Source organism: Dendropsophus ebraccatus, chromosome 10, assembly GCF_027789765.1.
Source record: "Dendropsophus ebraccatus isolate aDenEbr1 chromosome 10, aDenEbr1.pat, whole genome shotgun sequence".
Lineage (NCBI taxonomy): Eukaryota > Metazoa > Chordata > Amphibia > Anura > Hylidae > Dendropsophus > Dendropsophus ebraccatus.
The window spans coordinates 95,633,511-95,654,655 of record NC_091463.1 but is presented as its reverse complement, the minus strand read 5'-3'; the positions used below and the strand labels follow the sequence as shown (position 1 = coordinate 95,654,655).

General features: G+C 47.7%; 2 protein-coding genes across 5 annotated transcripts in view; both read left to right on the top strand.

The window, feature by feature from the left end:
- Positions 1 to 8,294, top strand: part of LOC138766610 (class I histocompatibility antigen, F10 alpha chain-like) — a 29,993-nt gene extending 21,699 nt beyond the window's left edge. The window contains exons 6-7 of the mRNA XM_069944200.1: positions 4,717 to 4,746; positions 7,725 to 8,294. Coding sequence (XP_069800301.1) covers positions 4,717 to 4,746; positions 7,725 to 7,783 — 89 coding nt within the window. The 3' untranslated portion in view covers positions 7,784 to 8,294. The remainder of the gene's footprint in view (positions 1 to 4,716; positions 4,747 to 7,724) is intronic.
- Positions 8,295 to 18,374: 10,080 nt separating this feature from the next.
- The window catches only part of LOC138802332 (class I histocompatibility antigen, F10 alpha chain-like), a 96,317-nt gene continuing 93,546 nt past the window's right edge, over positions 18,375 to 21,145 (top strand). For 2 of the 4 annotated variants that reach the window (XM_069985517.1, XM_069985516.1), the window contains exon 1: positions 18,375 to 18,520. In XM_069985517.1, coding sequence (XP_069841618.1) covers positions 18,472 to 18,520 — 49 coding nt within the window. In that variant the 5' untranslated portion in view covers positions 18,375 to 18,471. The remainder of the gene's footprint in view (positions 18,521 to 21,145) is intronic. The other 2 variants (XM_069985518.1, XM_069985520.1) reach the window with 1 other exon arrangement.

Below are 21,145 nucleotides of genomic sequence, written 5' to 3'. Positions count from 1 at the left end.
CGTCAGCGTGTGCGTGTGTCTTTAAGACGCACACGCTGACGTCACACGCTGACGTCTGATAGGGGCTGCGACGTTCGGCCCAGGCAGAGTCTCCTGTACTATGCTGCCTGCGACGGAAGATGAGCGAGAAGACGCGCGCTGCCGGGGGAGGAGCGGCAGGAACGGGTGACAGGTGAGATGTTGTTGTTTGTTTTTTTCCCCCCTCCCGGCCCACCACGCAGTCTTCAGCCCGGCAGCGGCCCTCTGCTACTGATTAAGCAGCACAGCGGCAGAGGGCCGCGGCGGGGCTGTTTATTTATAATGTCTTTTTTTTTTTTTCTTTGCAGTCTGGGCGGCCCCCGGACTGGTAATCCGGCCAGCCCAGCGGGCATTTGCCCGGTTTGCCAGATTACCAGTCCGGGCCTGGTTACAGCTAAGGAGAGATTACCTCCACAGTCCTGTCCCCTGATGTAAGCCCCAGCCTGAAGTGGATCTGCCATGATTAGGAAGGTGAGGGACACTTCCTGGGTCAGAGCACAGGGCTGTAGACCCCGCTATGCAGACTATGCCCCTCCCCCACTCCCCCTCCCACCCAGTACAGGGAGCTCTTAAACCAAAGCAATGCTGTTAAACCAAAACACTCTAAAACCAAGTTACTCTTAAACCAAGGTAGCACTGTATACAGTATATTCTATGAATAATCCACATTCTATACATAATCCACATTGCTGTGCCCAGAGTAGTTATTACTACAGCAGCAGTGCCCACAGAGTAGTTATTACTACAGCAGCAGTGCCCACAGAGTAGTTATTACTACAGCAGCAGTGCCCACAGAGTAGTTATTACTACAGCAGCAGTGCCCACAGAGTAGTTATTACTACAGCAGTGCCCACAGAGTAGTTATTACTACAGCAGCAGTGCCCACAGAGTAGTTATTACTACAGCAGTGCCCACAGAGTAGTTATTACTACAGCAGTGCCCACAGAGTAGTTATTACTACAGCAGCAGTGCCCACAGAGTAGTTATTACTACAGCAGTGCCCACAGAATAGTTATTACTACAGCAGCAGTGCCCACAGAGTAGTTATTACTACAGCAGCAGTGCCCACAGAGTAGTTATTACTACAGCAGTGCCCACAGAGTAGTTATTACTACAGCAGTGCCCACAGAGTAGTTATTACTACAGCAGCAGTGCCCACAGAGTAGTTATTACTACAGCAGCAGTATCCACGGAGTAGTTATTACTACAGCAGCAGTGCCCACAGAGTAGTTATTACTACAGCAGCAGTGCCCACAGAGTAGTTATTACTACAGCAGCAGTGCCCACAGAGTAGTTATTACTACAGCAGCAGTGCCCACAGAGTAGTTATTACTATAGCAGTGCCCACAGAGTAGTTATTACTACAGCAGTGCCCACAGAGTAGTTATTACTACAGCAGCAGTGCCCACAGAGTAGTTATTACTACAGCAGTGCCCACAGAGTAGTTATTACTACAGCAGTGCCCACAGAGTAGTTATTACTACAGCAGTGCCCACAGAGTAGTTATTACTACAGCAGCAGTGCCCACAGAGTAGTTATTACTACAGCAGCAGTGCCCACGGAGTAGCTATTACTACAGCAGTGCCCACAGAGTAGTTATTACTACAGCAGTGCCCACAGAGTAGTTATTACTACAGCAGCAGTGCCCACAGAGTAGTTATTACTACAGCAGCAGTGCCCACAGAGTAGTTATTACTACAGCAGCAGTGCCCACAGAGTAGTTATTACTATAGCAGTGCCCACAGAGTAGTTATTACTACAGCAGTGCCCACAGAGTAGTTATTACTACAGCAGCAGTGCCCACAGAGTAGTTATTACTACAGCAGTGCCCACAGAGTAGTTATTACTACAGCAGTGCCCACAGAGTAGTTATTACTACAGCAGTGCCCACAGAGTAGTTATTACTACAGCAGCAGTGCCCACAGAGTAGTTATTACTACAGCAGCAGTGCCCACGGAGTAGCTATTACTACAGCAGTGCCCACAGAGTAGTTATTACTACAGCAGTGCCCACAGAGTAGTTATTACTACAGCAGTGCCCACAGAGTAGTTATTACTACAGCAGTGCCCACAGAGTAGTTATTACTACAGCAGTGCCCACAGAGTAGTTATTACTACAGCAGTGCCCACAGAGTAGTTATTACTACAGCAGTGCCCACAGAGTAGTTATTACTACAGCAGCAGTGCCCACAGAGTAGTTATTACTACAGCAGTGCCCACAGAGTAGTTATTACTACAGCAGCAGTGTCCACAGAGTAGTTATTACTACAGCAGCAGTGCCCACAGAGTAGTTATTACTATAGCAGCAGTGCCCACAGGGTAGTTATTACTATAGCAGCAGTGCCCACAGAGTAGTTATTACTACAGCAGCAGTGCCCACAAAGTAGTTATTACTACAGCAGTGCCCACAGAGTAGTTATTACTACAGCAGTGCCCACAGAGTAGTTATTACTACAGCAGCAGTGCCCACAGAGTAGTTATTACTACAGCAGTGCCCACAGAGTAGTTATTACTACAGCAGTGCCCACAGGGTAGTTATTACTATAGCAGCAGTGCCCACAGAGTAGTTATTACTACAGCAGCAGTGCCCACAAAGTAGTTATTACTACAGCAGCAGTATCCACGGAGTAGTTATTACTACAGCAGCAGTGCCCACAGAGTAGTTATTACTACAGCAGCAGTGCCCACAGAGTAGTTATTACTACAGCAGCAGTGCCCACAGAGTAGTTATTACTACAGCAGCAGTGCCCACAGAGTAGTTATTACTACAGCAGCAGTGCCCACAGAGTAGTTATTACTACAGCAGTGCCCACAGAGTAGTTATTACTACAGCAGCAGTGCCCACAGAGTAGTTATTACTACAGCAGTGCCCACAGAGTAGTTATTACTACAGCAGCAGTGCCCACAGAGTAGTTATTACTACAGCAGCAGTGCCCACAGAGTAGTTATTACTACAGAAGTGCCCACAGAGTAGTTATTACTACAGCAGCAGTGCCCACAGAGTAGTTATTACTACAGCAGCAGTGCCCACAGAGTAGTTATTACTACAGAAGTGCCTATAGACACATACCAGACACAGTGCCCCTAATGTACAGCACATTATCTCCCACACTGCTCTCTACTACCAGGACAGCAGTAAATCTGCAGACTCTTTTTGTGTCGTTCCCTACAAAGATCAGTCCCAGAAAGGTCCATTTGTCAGGAGGGGATCTATCATCTATCTCTTCTATCAGGTCGGATGTATGTATCAGGAAATATCTGATTCCTAGGCTGGTTTCATTTTAGAGGTGAGGAGTCAGGAGCAGAGCTGTATATGGCTGCCCTGGGTATAGTATATAGAATCAGTGCTGCCCTGATATATAATACACGCTATGCCAACACTAATCCCTGCATTATTTTACCCTAGTACCCACCACCACTGAGCAGGGTACTAGTAGTCGTGGAACATTAAAAATGGTGCTCCTAGTCTGGGCAGTAGCAGGCTGGTATTATTAGGCTGGGAAGAGTCAAAATAAATGGCCCTTCGCACTCTGGTATTACTAGGCTGCAGCTGTTTGGTTTTTTTACCTCTCCGGTTATGGGAAAAAAATTCTAAATAAATAAACAAAAAGCACTTAGGACCCCCCTCTTTCTCATAACCTGTCAGGTAAAAACAAAACTAACAGCAGAAGCCTAGTAGTACCTGGGTGGGTAGGGAAATTTATTTTGACCCTTCCCATCCTAATAACACCAGCCCGCCACCTCCCATTCCAGGAGCGCCATTTTTTGACAGACCAGGACTTCTAATACCCGTCCTTGGGGTGATCGGTACTGGGGTAATAATGTGGGGGTAAGTGTTAGCTATCAGATGCCTTCCACTATCAAGCCAGTGAAGTGCTTAAAAAAAGACAATGCATGCTAAAAAAAATTTATTTTGTAATAAAAACACTCACACATCCCTCGTTGAGCATCTTATTAAATAGAAAATTCCGCTGGTCATTGTCCCAGCTGGAAAATTCCACTGGTCATCATTGTGTGGCCATCAGGAGGTTAAGTGGGGATGCTGTCTTTTCTCACTTAATGCCCTGGGGCGCCAGACTTTGCTGAGTCCGGATAGCATCCCCACTTAAACCCTTGGTGCCAGACTGAGGGAGCAAATTATACTTACCCTCCCAGACTCTGTTCGTCTATCTTCAGCTGACCACACTTGGTGTGCCGGGTCTGCTCCTTCAGTGTTCGCTAAGCCAATCAGTGGCTGAAGCAGGACAACGCTGTGTGGATAGTGCAGAGCCTATCGTCTCACAGCAAGTGTTGTGTGCTGTTCCTGCTGAACATAGAAGACCAGAGCAGGGAGGGTAAGTATGATTGATTACCCCCCGCCAATAGAAATCATACTGCGCCTGCTCCTTCGTTGCTGAGGCGGATCCAGTGTGAGTAGACATCAATCTGGCCCCCAGGGGGTTCAGTGGCCCCTTCGTGTAATAAATTATACTTTTATTTACCCAACAAGACATTGTGTTGATTGGATATTTCCATAACAATTATCTGATCTGGCAGTGGCGATCAGTCACTGTCACACACATAGCTGATCAATGATCCCACCAGTGACAGCCAGGCTTATGTCTCTATGTCATCTCTTCTCCCTTATCCACCATTATGCTTATGATCTTTATATGGAAACAATGATAATAGATTCTTCTATATTATTTTCATATTCCAGAAAAGAAAACCGGCTGCAGGACGACCAGCAGTGAGTATCCCTCATATACGGCTGTGATCAGATGTCACTGGTTGTGATGGTGGCTGATGGAGGTGATGGTTAGTGATAGAGAGAATAGGGAGGACAGTATGTGACTGTATATGAGGGGAAGATGGGACTGTATATGAGGGGAGTGTGATAGCCGGGGGACCAGGACCAGGACCAGGCCACGTGCAAGGTGGTAGGGTCACGGTTATGGCACGAGGGTCACGGGTCCCAATTCTTCGTTGTCCTTAGTCAAGGCACCAATGATGAGACCAATGCCAGGGTTCGGAAACAACAGGAGTTGTATGTTTATTTGAACGGTAACTCTAGTAGTAACAGTCTCTGGATGCAACCAGGAATAATCAACTTGGCAATAGGCAGGATTAGGTACAACTGAAGAGATGGGTGTTGTTGCAATAGGCCGTAATATATAAGTGTCTCTTTTGTTAGGAAGAATCTTTACTGAGGTTCTCTTCAGAGGAACCCAGAGGAAGCGACCTTCCCTCTTGAAGACTAGGGAGGAACTGACCCCAAGCCACAAGCTCGACGGCTATAGGAGTTGCTATGGCAGCAGGGAAATCATGTGATACTACATGACACACATGACTTACACATAAGCAAATCGATAAACATAGCAGGATTATGACAATATAAGATGCAATACCAGACTTAAACACTGGGGGCTACACAAAACGAGCTTTTGCAGTGGCCATTAAACTTTCTAGCACTATACCAAGCAGAGTATCTGTATAAAGAGAAAGAACCTCTGTGCAGGGACACTGCAGGAGGATGGGACTGGATATGAGGGGAGGATGGGACTGGATATGAGGGGAGGATGGGACTGGATATGAGGGGAGGATGGGACTGTATGTGAGGGGAGGATGGAACTGTATGTGAGGGGAGGATGGAACTGTATGTGAGGGGAGGATGGGACTGTATGTGAGGGGAGGATGGGACTGTATGTGAGGGGAGGATAGAACTGTATATGAGGGGATTTGGGAACTGTATATGAGGGGGCGATGGGACTGTAAATGAGGGGAGGATGGGACTGTATATGAGGGTAAAATGGAACTGTATATGAGGGGAAGATGGGATTGTATATGAGAGGAGGATGGGACTGTATATGAGGGTAAAATGGAACTGTATATGAGGGGAAGATGGGATTGTATATGAGAGGAGGATGGGACTGTATATGAGGGGAGGATGGGACTATATGAGAGGAGGAGGGGACTGTATATGAGAGGAGGAGGGGACTGTATATGAGGGGAGGATGGGACTGTATATGAGAGGACGATGGGACTGTATATGAGGGGAGGATGGGGCTGTATATGAGGGGAGGATGGGACTGGATATGAGGGGAGGATGGGACTGTATATGAGGGGAGGATGGGACTGTATATGAGGGGAGGATGGGACTGGATGTGAGGGGAGGATGGGACTGTATGTGAGGGGAGAATGGGACTGGATATGAGGGGAGGATGGAACTGTATATGAGGGGAGGATGGGACTGTATATGAGGGTAAGATGAAACTGTATATGAGGGGAAGATGGGATTGTATATGAGAGGAGGATGGGACTGTATATGAGGGGAGGATGGGACTGTATATGAGAGGAGGAGGGGACTGTATATGAGAGGAGGATGGGACTGTATATGAGGGGAGGATGGGACTGTATATGAGAGGAGGATGGGACTGTATATGAGGGGAGGATGGGACTGTATATGAGAGGAGGATGGGACTGTATATGAGGGGAGGATGGGACTATATATGAGGGGAGGATTGGATTGAATATGGGAGGAGGAGGGGCTGGATATGAGGGAAGGATGGGACTGGATATGAGGGGAGGATGGGACTGTATATGAGGGGAGGATGGGACTGTATATTACAGGAGGATGGGACTGTGGGGACTGTATATGAGAGGAGGATAGGACTGTATATGATGCGAGGATGGGACTGTATATGAGGGGAGGATGGGACTGTATATGAGGGGAGGATTGGGCTGAATATGAAAGGAGGAGGGGCTGGATATGAGCGGAGGATGCGACTGTATATGAGGGTAAGATGGGACTGTATATGAGGGGAGGATGGGACTGTATATGAGGGGAGGATGGGACTGTATATGAGGGGAGGCTGGGACTGGATATGAGAGGAAGATGGGACTGGATATGAGAGGAGGATGGGACTGTATATGAGGGTAAGATGGGACTGTATATGAGGGGAGGATGGGACTGTATATGAGGGGAGGATTGGACTGTATATGAGGGGAGGATGTGACTGTATATGAGGGGAGGATGGGACTGTATATGAGAGGAGGATGGAACTGGATATGAGAGGAGGATGGGACTGTATAAGAGGGTAAGATGTGACTGTATATGAGGGGAGGATGGGACTGGGATGGATTTAGTGGAATCTCGCTGTACAGGATAACGCTGGTTTATTGAAGTGTACATGAATGAGGGAAACATGAAAGAACTAAGTCAATTCAAAAACTTCTTAATTAAAAAAAAACTTTTTCTTTTTTTTTGTGTTTTATCCCCCTAACAGACTTTTATAAGCAATTATTCAATTTCTTAGATAAATGAGAATGATGCTCTGCTGGTACAGCCCGCCATGACTGGATCTCCAATATCAGTCATTACCAGCGGGTGGAGTGAGCAGATTGGAAAAGGATTAATAAATATTAAATCTAGCGATGTGGCCAATAATGTGACTGGGATCCTGGGACACGGACTGTGGGGAGCAACACTTTTATTCATTTATTATACCCACAGTCAAAAAAAATAAAAATAAAATTATAAAAATTATGAGTAATGAGAGAAGAGACAGATGCTGTTCTTCCTGTCGGGATTCTAAGGGGAAGGAGATGCCCACAGAGAAGCCTCCTCACTCCCCTCACATGCATATCTCTAAGGTTATTAGGTTTTTATATTATTGGACCATTATTATGACTTGTAATGTGAACATTTTGCTCTGTTTCTTCCTACAGAACCAGACAAGAGTCTTCTGGGCTATAAGGAAACACCTCACAAAGCAGAAGAAAGCTGAAGACCACCAAGAGGCCATCACAGTGATCGTCCGGCTAGTGCCTGATGTGATAGGACATTGATGGAAATAGTCATGTATGGAGATATCAGTATAGGAGACACCACACAGTAATAAGCTGTATACATTATGGGGGATATATCTCCGTTCTTACATATTATTCAGGTAAATGTCCAGCGTCCATAGATTTCATATAGAATTGTTCCCTATGTCTCTTCTCATGGAGCTGTGGAAATACAAGATCCAGATCAGCACTGTCCGCTCCGCACTAATCAGTCATTTCACATGTACCATACAATAAAACATGGCTGCGTCCTATGATCCCGACATGAAGAGAGGGGGTTGGATCACTAATCGACACTTTAAAGTGATGCCAGGAGATGGGATATACTGACTGTAAATAGGAACTTGTAATAATAATTTCTTAAATCACAATGTAAATGTAATGATGATCTGGGATCGGGAGGCGCCAAAGTGTAATATATAAATAAACTGGATTATTTTTGTATAGAGAGACGCCCTCTGGTTATTGTGTTCACCATAACGGATGAAGGTCAGGTTTTGCAATCAGATATAGTTGAATCTCTATGCTTGGTTGTGTTGGAGCCATGGTCCAGGGGTAAATCAGCTCTTGGGTTATTTATTTTTTCATTGTATAAGAAAACTGAATTTTAAAACTAGTCTGAACCTGACTGGGAATTCTTTGCATTTTTAAAAATGATGAGAAAAAACCCCCCAAAAAGTATAATTAAAATAAATTATCAGGGAAACTGAACCCAGGGGAAAAAAAAACTGTCATTGGTCTTTAGGCAAAAAAGTTACCCCTGGACCACAGCTCCAACACGGTAAAGGAGGCGGAATTCTGAGCGGTGTCCGCAGAGGGGATTCTGCTCGGAATTTTGCCTCTTTTCCTCAGTGTGATCGCACGCTAAGGCTGCAGATTTCACTATACCTGATTGCAGATGATTCCTCTGTAGTCCGACACTGACTGACAGCTGAGAAAGCAGGAGGCCGGGCAGCAGAGATTATTCATGAAGAAGAGGCAGGAGGAAGGAATGGTGAGGTGTGCCAGAGTGCAGCACAAACACTGAGCCACAACTCTCCCTTGACTCTTTATTATAGTAGGAGACGTGAGATTGCGCAGAATCCACTCTATGGATAAATTACTAAAAGACACCATGCTCACTAGGGAACTGGTACTCCTCAGTTATAAAATAATTTCAATGTTTTACTTATATTCCATTAAAACACCAACAAGTTTCGAACCTCAACTAAGTTCTTAGTCATGGTTTCTCTCTGGATGCATCCAGTCGGCAGTTTATGTAAATGGCATTCTATGATATTTAAATGACATCCAGTGCAGCATCATTAGAGGATATATGATGTGGGTGCTGCACTCTGCAGGTGTCCAATCTGTCTGCATGCTGTTCTTCTTGTGGCTTGAAAAAAAAGGTCCTCTGTACCTTTAAACGCGTTGCCTATGAAGTAATAAAGCTATTCATATCTACTACGACCTCTATCATCACTCTTTGGTGGGCCTACAAGTCTCCAGTATATTGGGAGTGGCGCTCTACATAGGAGCTCGACTGGCTCTCTGTCTCCTGGTGGATCCACGTAGAGCAGGTTGCACCGAGTGACTACATTATTCTGCTACTGTAGATGTTGTGCTTTTAGCGCAACATCATCAGGCAAGGGAATTCCTCACCACTACTACCACTACTACTGATTCACCCTATGGTGCGCCTGTCATTTTCCCTATAGCTCTTTGCATTTACATAAGCAGAGACATCAAGTGCAGTGACTGGAATAACACAAAGAAACAACAGGACCCCAGTATCCCAGGACCTTCATGTGATACATTGGGTCATATATAGGTGCACATAGGACCCCAGTAGCAACAAATGTTCTTGAGGAATTATTAGCAGTACCATTACCCCTACCAGTATTAGAGATAATTGAATCAATGCTAAGCGGTAATACTTTATGCATCACAATTTCCACGCACTACATTTGTATGTCTTAGCAATGACAGCAGGGACTCCTATCATTGACAAGTGTCCCTGCTCTTGTACATACTTTGTGAGGGCAATCACTGGGGAATTAGGGAATTTTCAAATTAGGATCAGAATCCCAAACTAATCTGACAACTGAGAAGATCAGTTGTTCAGCTGTAAAACAAAGCTGAACTTACCAGAAATCCAGGTCCAGTCTTCTATTGGCAGCTTTTTAGATTTACGCTGGTTGAAAAAAAAAACCAGACTAAACACAGGAATTCCGGCCAGTACAGAGAGTCACGGCCCAATGTGTCCCTCAGTCACATGACTGCTTTCTCTGTAAGTGCCGTAAGCCAAGATAGCCTATGTGGTGTTGTGGCAGCTCTGTGGGTGTAGGGTTACTTGGGAACTTGTCACGGTAGCCTGGAGTGGTGTTGGGACCCACCCCTAGACAAACGGAAGACGTGCTACTGGGTTTTGATAGCCCGAATGTAACCTGGTGTGTAAAATGACAGGCCAGAGTCTGATAGCTTAAACAGGATAACGTCCATTTACTTAAAGTCTTCAGTGCAATACAATAATAACACTTTGAAAACTGCAGGTGCAGGCAAGAGGTAGTAGTAGTAGACTAAATAAGAGTGGAGTGGAGTAGAAGAGCATCTTGAGGTCCCTGTCCAATGTAGCTGTGTACTCTGCCGGGATAGCATAGTAGAGGAGAAAAGAAGATACTCGTACTCACGTATACATCCCTCTGATATAATCGCCTTATCCCCTATAGTGTTAGGATTCCCGTCATGCTAGGGTAGTACAAGGTCCCAGGTCCCTGCGCTGGGTTGAGCAGAATTTCCACGGCTTCCCAGAATAGTTGTGCGTTACAGGAGGATACGTAGTCGTTAACTGCAGCTTTGTCCTACATTGGTCAGTACCTAGCCTCAGGTATACTGCCCTGTGTAGTGGACAAGGTGATCCTCAGAGGGCTTCCTTCCTCCTGAGGGGTCTAGCACTGCATGTTAGCTGAAGTTACTTGCAAGAAAATTTAAGTCTCTTGATCTCTGACAAGGGTCCTGGCCTGAGCCAGGCCCTGGCTTCACTGCAGCAGAAATTGTCTCTCTGTGTTGCTCTCTCCAACACTCCTGACTAAAAAACTCCTCCCACCAGGAACTAACCTCCCTTTTATAGGGGCGAACTAAACTTACTTGTGATTGGTGGGGCTGCGTGGGGCAGAGAAAGGAGAGCTGATATAGGAGAAAGAAAGGAGAGAAAATACCACTGTAAGAACCTGAGTGAGTTACTTTACCTAGGTGCATAAGAGACTTAGTGGCACACCTGTTCTGGGACACTACATGAGCGCTCAGATGGCCTGGGAAACACAGGACTTCCTGTTTTCTGACTCAGCAAACAGGAAGTGCCGTATTTTCCATGATAAATGAATGTGAATTAAATAGTCCATCCACAAGCATCATGTAGTCATGGATTGGCTCCAGGAACAAGACAGGGAGTTTTCAACGCTAACCAGCTTTCACAGTCCCTAGATTTTAATTCTATAGACATCTCTCGGATGAGGCAGAAAGGGACATTCAGGATATGTCTCCATCTAATGTGCTGTAATAAAGTGGCCATTCACGGTATGTTCTCCTACAGATGTATATACAGTCCACGTGGTGCCTCCATGAGCAATGTCTATAGAGGGGAATAAGAAGTAATATGACTTGTTATAAAGTTTCTATAGACGCTGTAATACTGTATGGATCCGTATAGATCTATGACATTGTTACGGCCGCGGGGGCGTCCCGGGTTCGGGGCCGCCGCCGCGACCGCTACCTGCCCTATGCAGCAGCCGGTGTCCATAGTCGGGGACCCGGCGCTGCTGTCACCTCGGCCCCGGGGGGCGCCTCACCTCTCCACGCTCCTGTCTCCCGCTGTGCCGGCCGGCGCGCGCGTCCCCGCCTCCTCGGGCGCGCGCGCGCCGGCTGTCTCAGATTTAAAGGGGCAGTGCGCTCCTAATTGGTAGTTGCACCCAATCACTCCCCTATAAATCCCAGCATGCCCTGTCCTTAGTGTTGGAGCCTCTACATGCTTCCCATAGCGTTTGGCCCAGCCCCCTGTTGTTCCTGAGTCCTATCTGTTACCTGGTCCCAGTCCCTGTTCCTGAGTCCTGTCCGTTACCCGGTCCCTAGTCCCTGTTCCTGGTTCCTGTTTCCCTGTCACTCCATCTGTTCCTGCGTTCAGCCTGTCACGTGCGCTCTCGCCTGCAGACCTTTGCCAGTGCCATCTCCTGCCTACTGCTCCTGCCACGCCTCGCCTGCCGTCACCAGCTACCAAGCCCGGGGTAGCGACCTGGGGGTCGCCTGCCGCAGCAAGTCCATCCCGCCTTGCGGCGGGCTCTGGTGAAAACCAGCGGCCCCTTAGACTCCGCTCCCTGGTGAGGTTTGTGCCATCGCTGGTGCCGGTCCCGTGGATCCACTACTCCGGGCGTTACAGTAGACAGTAGGCTCCAACCATGGATCCCGGCGAGGTGCCAGATCTCCGTGACGTCGCCAGAGTGGTCGCGCAACAGGCTCAACAAATCCAGAAACAGTCACAGCAGATCCAGCAACTCACTGCCGCCTTACAGCAGCAGACTACTGCCCAGCGCACACCATCTCCTGACGCTGCTTCTTCACTCCGACTGGCCCTCCCAAGCAAGTACTCTGGGGACTCTAAGTTGTGCAGAGGATTCCTGACTCAGTGCACCATGCACATTGAACTTTTGAGTAGTCAGTTTTCCACCGAGCGCTCTAAAGTGGCTTTCATCATCAGCCTATTAGAGGGTAGAGCCCTGGCCTGGGCCACGCCACTGTGGGACCGTGATGATCCAGTTGCTGCCAATCTCCGGGCCTTCCTATTTGAGTTTCGCTCCGTCTTTGAGGAACCTGCCCGTGCTTCTTCAGCCGAGACTGCTCTCCTCAATCTCTCTCAAGGCAGCTCCTCTGTTGGTGACTACGCCATCCAGTTCCGCACCCTGGCAGCCGAATTGGACTGGAACGAGGCCGCCCTATTGGCCACCTTCAAGAAGGGCCTGTCTAGTCGTGTGAGAGACGTGCTCGCTGCCCGAGACCTGCCTACCTCCCTGAACGAACTCATTCTACTGGCCACCCGAGTTGATACTCGTTTTTCGGAGAGGGAGGAGGAGGTTCGGCATGAACATTTACTAACCCGTTCCCGTCGCCATCCCCAGCTGGCGCCAGTTTTCCAGAATCCTGACCTTTCGATGTCCCAACCCTCTCCTGAGATTCCTATGCAGGTGGAACGGGCTCACCTGACGCCTGATGAAAGAATCCGGCGCCTGGAGCAGAATCTCTGTCTCTATTGCGGTGGTTCCGATCACTTCCGGCTGGGATGTCCCCTACGTCCCCAAACATCCGGAAAATGCTCGCACCTAGGTCCGGTGGGACAGGTGTCCCTAGGTGTGAATGCCACCATTCCAAGTCTGTCTATGCCAGTTTCCATCCGGACTCCCTCAGGACAAAATCATCAGACTACTGCCTTCCTCGATTCTGGGTCAGCAGGCAGTTTTATTGCGGCAACATTGGTCCAAAGATGGCGGCTACCCGTGACCCGACTAGCCAGGCCCCTGACTATCTCCTCGGTCACAGGCGAAATTCTTACCGACCGTGTGTACTACCAGACCGCATCTTTAGTCCTCCAGGTGGGTCCTTCACATCAAGAAGAGATATCCTTCTACGTCCTGCCCCATTCTTCCCCCGCGGTCCTCCTGGGACTCCCGTGGCTGCAAAAACATGCCCCTCAGCTGGACTGGAGAACCGGGGAGATTCTCAGTTGGGGTCAGGACTGTTCCCACCAGTGTCTCAAGTCACCTCAGACCAAGTGTATTATGTCATTTCCTGTCCCGGCCAAGCCTCTATCCGGCCTACCGGCAGAAGACCAAGACTCGGCGGATGCCTTCTCTGCCGAGGTGTACCCTCTCCCCGTACGCAAGACTAAGGTCGTATCCTCTCACCACCGGAAGAACTTACAGAAGGTCCCTTGCCACGTTATACCGCCTGATCGCCTAGTACCAGTCGTCACCTCCACTCTTCAGAGAGTACCCCCCGGAAAGACTCATGTTCACCCTGCGCTTCGAAGAGGTATTTTGAACTGGGGACATTCCTCGTTGGAGGCCGGGCACCCGGGAGTCCGTAAGACCGGCCAACGGATCTCTCGCCACTACTGGTGGCCCAGCCTATCCCAAGATGTCAAAGACTTTGTGGCTTCCTGTGCCATTTGCAGGCAAGAAAGAGGGGGAGGCCAAAGGGGGGGGGTACTGTTACGGCCGCGGCGGCGTCCCGCGTTCCGGGCCGCCGCCGCGACCGCTACCTGCCCTATGCAGCAGCCGGTGTCCATAGTCGGGGACCCGGCGCTGCTGTCACCTCGGCCCCGGGGGGCGCCTCACCTCTCCACGCTCCTGTCTCCCGCTGTGCCGGCCGGCGCGCGCGTCCCCGCCTCCTAGGGCGCGCGCGCGCCGGCTGTCTCAGAATTAAAGGGGCAGTGCGCTCCTAATTGGTAGTTGCACCCAATCACTCCCCTATAAATCCCAGCATGCCCTGTCCTTAGTGTTGGAGCCTCTACATGCTTCCCATAGCGTTTGGCCCAGCCCCCTGTTGTTCCTGAGTCCTATCTGTTACCTGGTCCCAGTCCCTGTTCCTGAGTCCTGTCCGTTACCCGGTCCCTAGTCCCTGTTCCTGGTTCCTGTTTCCCTGTCACTCCATCTGTTCCTGCGTTCAGCCTGTCACGTGCGCTCTCGCCTGCAGACCTTTGCCAGTGCCATCTCCTGCCTACTGCTCCTGCCACGCCTCGCCTGCCGTCACCAGCTACCAAGCCAGGGGTAGCGACCTGGGGGTCGCCTGCCGCAGCAAGTCCATCCCGCCTTGCGGCGGGCTCTGGTGAAAACCAGCGGCCCCTTAGACTCCGCTCCCTGGTGAGGTTTGTGCCATCGCTGGTGCCGGTCCAGTGGATCCACTACTCCGGGCGTTACAGACATCACTGTGGATATGAGAGCTGAGAATTACTTATCCCATATAAACGTCCCTTATAATACTGAATACTGTATCAAATAACATGTATCATGTAGACTTTGGTTTTCCTCGATATCCCAGATTTCTGATTTCTTATTGCACTGTAGGTTCTTCAATTTCTCTCATTTTTTCATCTGGAATAACAAAGAGATTGTGTGAGATTATAAATATGGCGGCGTTCTTTCAGAACCTGAGCCGCACCTGTCCATGGGTTGTGTCTGTGACTTTCGTTTTCAGGTGTCTGGGTCTGAGCTGTGATACGTCCCACACAGGGGCGTAACTAGAAATGGCTGGGCCCCATAGCAAACTTTCCAATGGGGCCCCCCCTGTACAGAGCTGTACGGATGAAGTTTTTCTGCACTGGGTCCCTAAGAATATGTGAGTCCTACCCTATGGCCCCTGAAGATGTGTGGTACAAGAAACGCGTTGGGCTGAAAAAAACGTGTCTGAAGAGTGTCCAAGTGAAGTAAGGGAAGTAACCTCTTCAGTTATTCTAAATAAAACGCACTAATGTAAATACTCACAAAATAAATAGAAATGGACAATGAATAATATACTGGGACAAATTACTTGGAATTTGATTATGCACACCAGGAAAAATTAAATGAAGGTGCTGGAAGCATAATAGGACAATATACAGTGCTTTTTTTGGAGATTTGAGATTTTTTATAACTTTTTGTACAAGCTAAGAAAAAGGTAATGGCTGTGTATATTTAATAGACGTGTGGCTTTTGATACATATTTTAGAGGTGAATTCAAAAACATTTTTTAAATATTTTTCCTGATACTTCAGTGCAATATAAATTAATTTAAGGAAAAAATACTAGTGTTTACAACAATCAGTTTACATATATACACTATGTACAGACCAATATTACCGCCACATAATGACCCAGAACCACACTATAAACATAACAATATTACGAGACTGACCAAGTGGCAATCAGTCTATGGTGGTAATGACTCTCTATATAAACTATATACAGACCAATATTACCACTAGAGATGAGCGAACCTGGAGCATGCTGGAGTCCATCTGAACCCGAATGTTCGGTATTTGATTAGCGGCGGCTGCTGAACTTGGATACAGCTCTAAGGTTGTCTGGAAAACATGGATACAGCCAATGACTATATCCATGATTTCCACATAGCCTTAGGGCTTTATCCAGCTTCAGCAGCCACCGCTAATCAAATGCCGATCGTTCGGGTTCGGATGGACTCCAGCATGCTCCAGGTTCGCTCATCTCTAATTACCACCTAGGGCTGGGCGATATGGCCAAAAAATAAAATTTAATTTAATATTTTTTTTTTTTTTTTTTTTTTTTTCTAATTATGATAAGTGTAGAGTAGAGGCATAGTGGATAAGGGGTGTAGTAACAGTAGAAGCATAGAAGATGAGGGGTGCAGTAGTAGTTAAAGTGAATGTACCACCAGGCTCAGGCTGAAGCACTGGAGGCAGAAAGACCCACCCAAAATGGGAGGAATCCCCCGCCCCTCTATGACACTGCTCCATTAGAATCAATGGAGCTGCGTCATAAAGGGGTGGGGGTTTCCTCCCACTGGGGGTGGGTCGGCCGCCTCCAGTGCTTCAGCCTGAGCCTTGTGGTACAGTCAATTTAAGGGGAGTAGCACTTTTGGGAGGAGTAGTAGTATCAGGAGTGGGGGTAATAGTAGGAATGGTACTGGGAGCAGTATTGGGGGTAGTAGTGGAGCAGTATTGGGGGTAGTAGTGGAGCAGTATTTGGGGTAGTAGTGGAGCAGTATTGGGGGTAGTAGTGGAGCAGCATTAGGAGCAGTATTGGGGGTAGTAGTGGAGCAGTATTGGGGGTAGTAGTGGAGCAGCATTAGGAGCAGTATTGGGGGTAGTAGTGGAGCAGTATTGGGGGTAGTAGTGGAGCAGTATTGGGGGTAGTAGTGGAGCAGTATTGGGGGTAGTATTAGAGCAGCATTAGGGGTAGTAGTAGAGCAGTACTGGGGGTAGTAGTGGAGCAGTATTGGGGGTAGTAGTAGAGCAGTATTGGGGGTAGTAGTAGAGCAGTATTGGGGGTAGTAGTAGAGCAGTACTGGGGGTAGTAGTGGAGCAGTATTGGGGGTAGTATTAGAGCAGCATTAGGAGCAGTATTGGGGGTAGTAGTAGACATGTAACACACACTACAATCATCCATTATACACATATATTCATACACACACTACAAGTACAGTTAATATACCTACTACCTCCAGCATGCTGGGAGTAGTGGTGCATCCCCCTTCTGTCCTTGGCAGCAGCAGGCTAGGATTCTCACACAGCAGCCCTCTCCCTCATGTCCCGACTGCTGTAACATAACACCAGTGGCAGCAGGAGGAGGGAAGGAGGGGGAAGCAGAGGACGGGGGTCAGATCCTGCATGAAGGAGGGAGGGGGCTCATACACAGGGAGCAGAGCCTCCTGCAGCCTCTGTGTGACCCCTGATGGCAGCCATTAGCTGTAGGCAGGGATCAGTGCCAGACGCTGCAGGAAACTGCCAGTGCTCATAACACACACACACCTTAGCCTGCCTGGCATCCCTGCCTCCCCAGCTCCCCCACAAAGAGATCCCCTGCTGTGACCGCCCAGCAGTGCAGCAATAGCCGGGTACAGTCTCTCCCCTGGTTAGCTAGTGGCGGCTGCTATGGCGGTAGTTCCAACACACACACACACACACACACACACACACCTACACACACCTACACACACACACACACACCTGTACTAACCAGCCAGGACTTATTACATCTCCTTGTCACACATCTAAGGCCACATTCACAAGTCAGTATGTTTTCAAGGACGAAATTCGTGATCCGCAAATTATCCGCAATCCACTAAAAATCATCCGTAGTGAAGGCAAAAAATGCGGATCCGCAATTGCGGATGGTTTTGCAGATTGCAATAAGTTCTCTGCAAATTTTGCACTTGCCATAGACTTCTATTGGACTGTCCACAACACAATTGCAGACTGCATTACAACCTGTTCTATGTTTTCTGTTGCAGGTCTGCAGATTTACAGGATGTATGACTAGCACCATAGAAATCAATGGGCTGCAAAGGATTCAGTACTTTCTACTCTGCAAATACTGATGAAAAATACTGACATGTGAATGAGGCCTTACCCTCTTGGTTCCCAATACTTGTTCTCATACATCTCCTATTGCAGTTGTTGGTGCGTCCTGCAGGGGGCAGCACATGACTGATTCGCTATTTCTCTCGGCTTTTCCCATTTCTTATTTCCCCATCACCAAGAGGATTGTTAGCGCCCCCTACAGCCTCAGGAGGAGCCCCCCGGCCTCTGCCTTATCCCACCCTGATCACTATGTTGCCGCCTCTTATCCACATCCTGAGATTCCAGAAGTTTCTATATAAATCTTCATTATTTCTAGAAAATCTCCCGCTTTCACTTTCTCTTTCTCGGCGTCTAACCTCTGCGGCCTCACTCTGCCCGGTAACTGCTGACCAGCTGCAGAGTCATTTTCCTATTGGAGGAAGCTGTAAGTGGCGTCCAATCAGAGCTGAGCTCCGCCCCAGTATATAAAGCCCTGGCTGGAGCCTCAGTTACTGCTGGGTCTCGGGCGACACTTGTGTTCTTGTCCCTCGGAGCCCCCAATCTATCAGATAGAGGAGGAGGAAGATGTTCCCCCTCATTGTGCTTCTCCTCCCCCTGTCTGCGGTGTATGCTGGTGAGTATGGAGGGGGGGCAGTATATTACACGGTTATTAGGTGGTATATATGTGCTGGGTTGTGCGCTCATTGTAGTTTATGTATCAGGGTGTTGTAGAGAGACATCAGTGTGTATGTATATCAGTGTATATGTATGTATATATCAGTGTGTATGTATATATCAGTGTGTATGTATATCGGTGTGTATGTATATATCAGTGTGTATGTATATATCAGTGTGTATGTATATCGGTGTGTATGTATATATCGGTGTGTATGTATATCGGTGTGTATGTATATCGGTGTGTATGTATATCAGTGTGTATGTATATCAGTGTGTATGTATATCAGTGTGTATATATATATCGGTGTGTGTGTATGTATATCGGTGTGTATGTATATATCGGTGTGTATGTATATCGGTGTGTGTGTATATATATATATCGGTGTGTGTGTATGTATATCAGTGTGTATATATATATCGGTGTGTGTGTATGTATATCAGTGTGTATATATATATCGGTGTGTGTGTATGTATATCAGTGTGTATATATATGTGTGTGTATGTATATCAGTGTGTATATATATATCGGTGTGTGTGTATGTATATCGGTGTGTGTGTATGTATATCGGTGTGTGTGTATGTATATCGGTGTGTGTGTATATCGGTGTGTATGTATATCGGTGTGTATGTATATCGGTGTGTATGTATATCGGTGTGTATGTATATCGGTGTGTGTGTATGTATATCAGTGTGTATGTATATCAGTGTGTATATATATATCGGTGTGTGTGTATGTATATCGGTGTGTATGTATATATCGGTGTGTATGTATATCGGTGTGTGTGTATATATATATATCGGTGTGTGTGTATGTATATCAGTGTGTATATATATATCGGTGTGTGTGTATGTATATCAGTGTGTATATATATATCGGTGTGTGTGTATGTATATCAGTGTGTATATATATGTGTGTGTATGTATATCAGTGTGTATATATATATCGGTGTGTGTGTATGTATATCGGTGTGTGTGTATGTATATCGGTGTGTGTGTATGTATATCGGTGTGTGTGTATGTATATCGGTGTGTGTGTATGTATATCGGTGTGTATGTATATCGGTGTGTATGTATATCGGTGTGTATGTATATCGGTGTGTATGTATATCGGTGTGTATGTATATCGGTGTGTATGTATATCGGTGTGTATGTATATATCGGTGTGTATGTATATCGGTGTGTGTGTATATATATATATCGGTGTGTGTGTATGTATATCGGTGTGTATGTATATATCGGTGTGTATGTATATAGCGGTGTGTATGTATATATCGGTGTGTATGTATATATCGGTGTGTATGTGTATATCGGTGTGTATGTATATCAGCCATAGGTGTAAGGAGACATGTGTGTAACACGCCTAGTGAGCTGCGCCACATACACTGCAGGCGCCATATTCTCTGCCTTATAACTTCCTGTATCTATGAGACTAATGATAAATCTCCATCTACTGTATGTGTCACAGACCCTGCGGTGTCCTCCCACATCTCATCACATCCCCCCCCTCTCTCTCTCTATATATTTATATATACACATGGACTGTATAGTAATAATGGGGGGGCTATAATAATCCCACCCCTGGAGGACTGTGCCGCTAAGACACCTGTATATAATAATCACTGACTCACCATGTATAGGCTGCGGCAGATTATACCGGGAGACATGAGTGTCATCGTATCCCCATCATAACATACCGCCACATAACTGTACCAGGTGACACAACCCCAGTATGTAATAGTGAGGAGCCGGCTGGGTCTCTTCTCTCCTGGGATATCAGGGAAGTCACCTGGAATAAGTTGTATTGTGCTGCAGTCACAGACCAGGCCAAGTGTCTCCCCCCAGTGACCGGGCACAGAACTACAGCTCCAGTTACCCAGAGCACAGACAGGGGGCGCCAATGTGTCCAATTAGAGGTCACAGCACATAATGGGGGGGGGGGATCGGCCATGCTGCTTCACATTTAGGGTGCCTTCACACATACCGACTCGCAGCAGAAAACTCCCTGCGAGTTTCTGCTACGAGCCGAGGTCCTGGAAGGCCCCTATCACTACATACAAGCAGTGATCTGAAAGACTGCTGCGTGTATGTAATGCAGCCGCCCCCTTAACCCCTTCGGCTCCCGCACCGCTGTCTCCATACATTACCTGGCTCTGCCTGCACGGGGTCCCGACGTCCTGCTCTGCCGCCCAGCCAGTCAGTGGCTGCGGCTTGGCAACACACCGATTGGCTGGGCGGCAGAGCAGGACACCGAGACCCCGTGCAGGCAGAGCCAGATAATGTATGGAGACAGCGGTGCGGGACCGGTGCGGGAGCCGAAGGGGTTAAGGGGGCGGCTGCATTACATACACGCAGCGGGCTTTCAGATCACTGCTTGTATGTAGTGATAGGGGCCTTCCAGGACCTCGGCTCGTAGCAGAAACTCGCAGGGAGTTTTCTGCTGCGAGTCGGTATGTGTGAACGCACCCTTACAGTAATTCTACAAGTGTTGTTAAATAAGACAACATCCATAATATTGGTCTAATAGTTATATGGACTGTATGAGATTACAGGGTCTGGGTTATTTTCCCATGAATAACGCCTA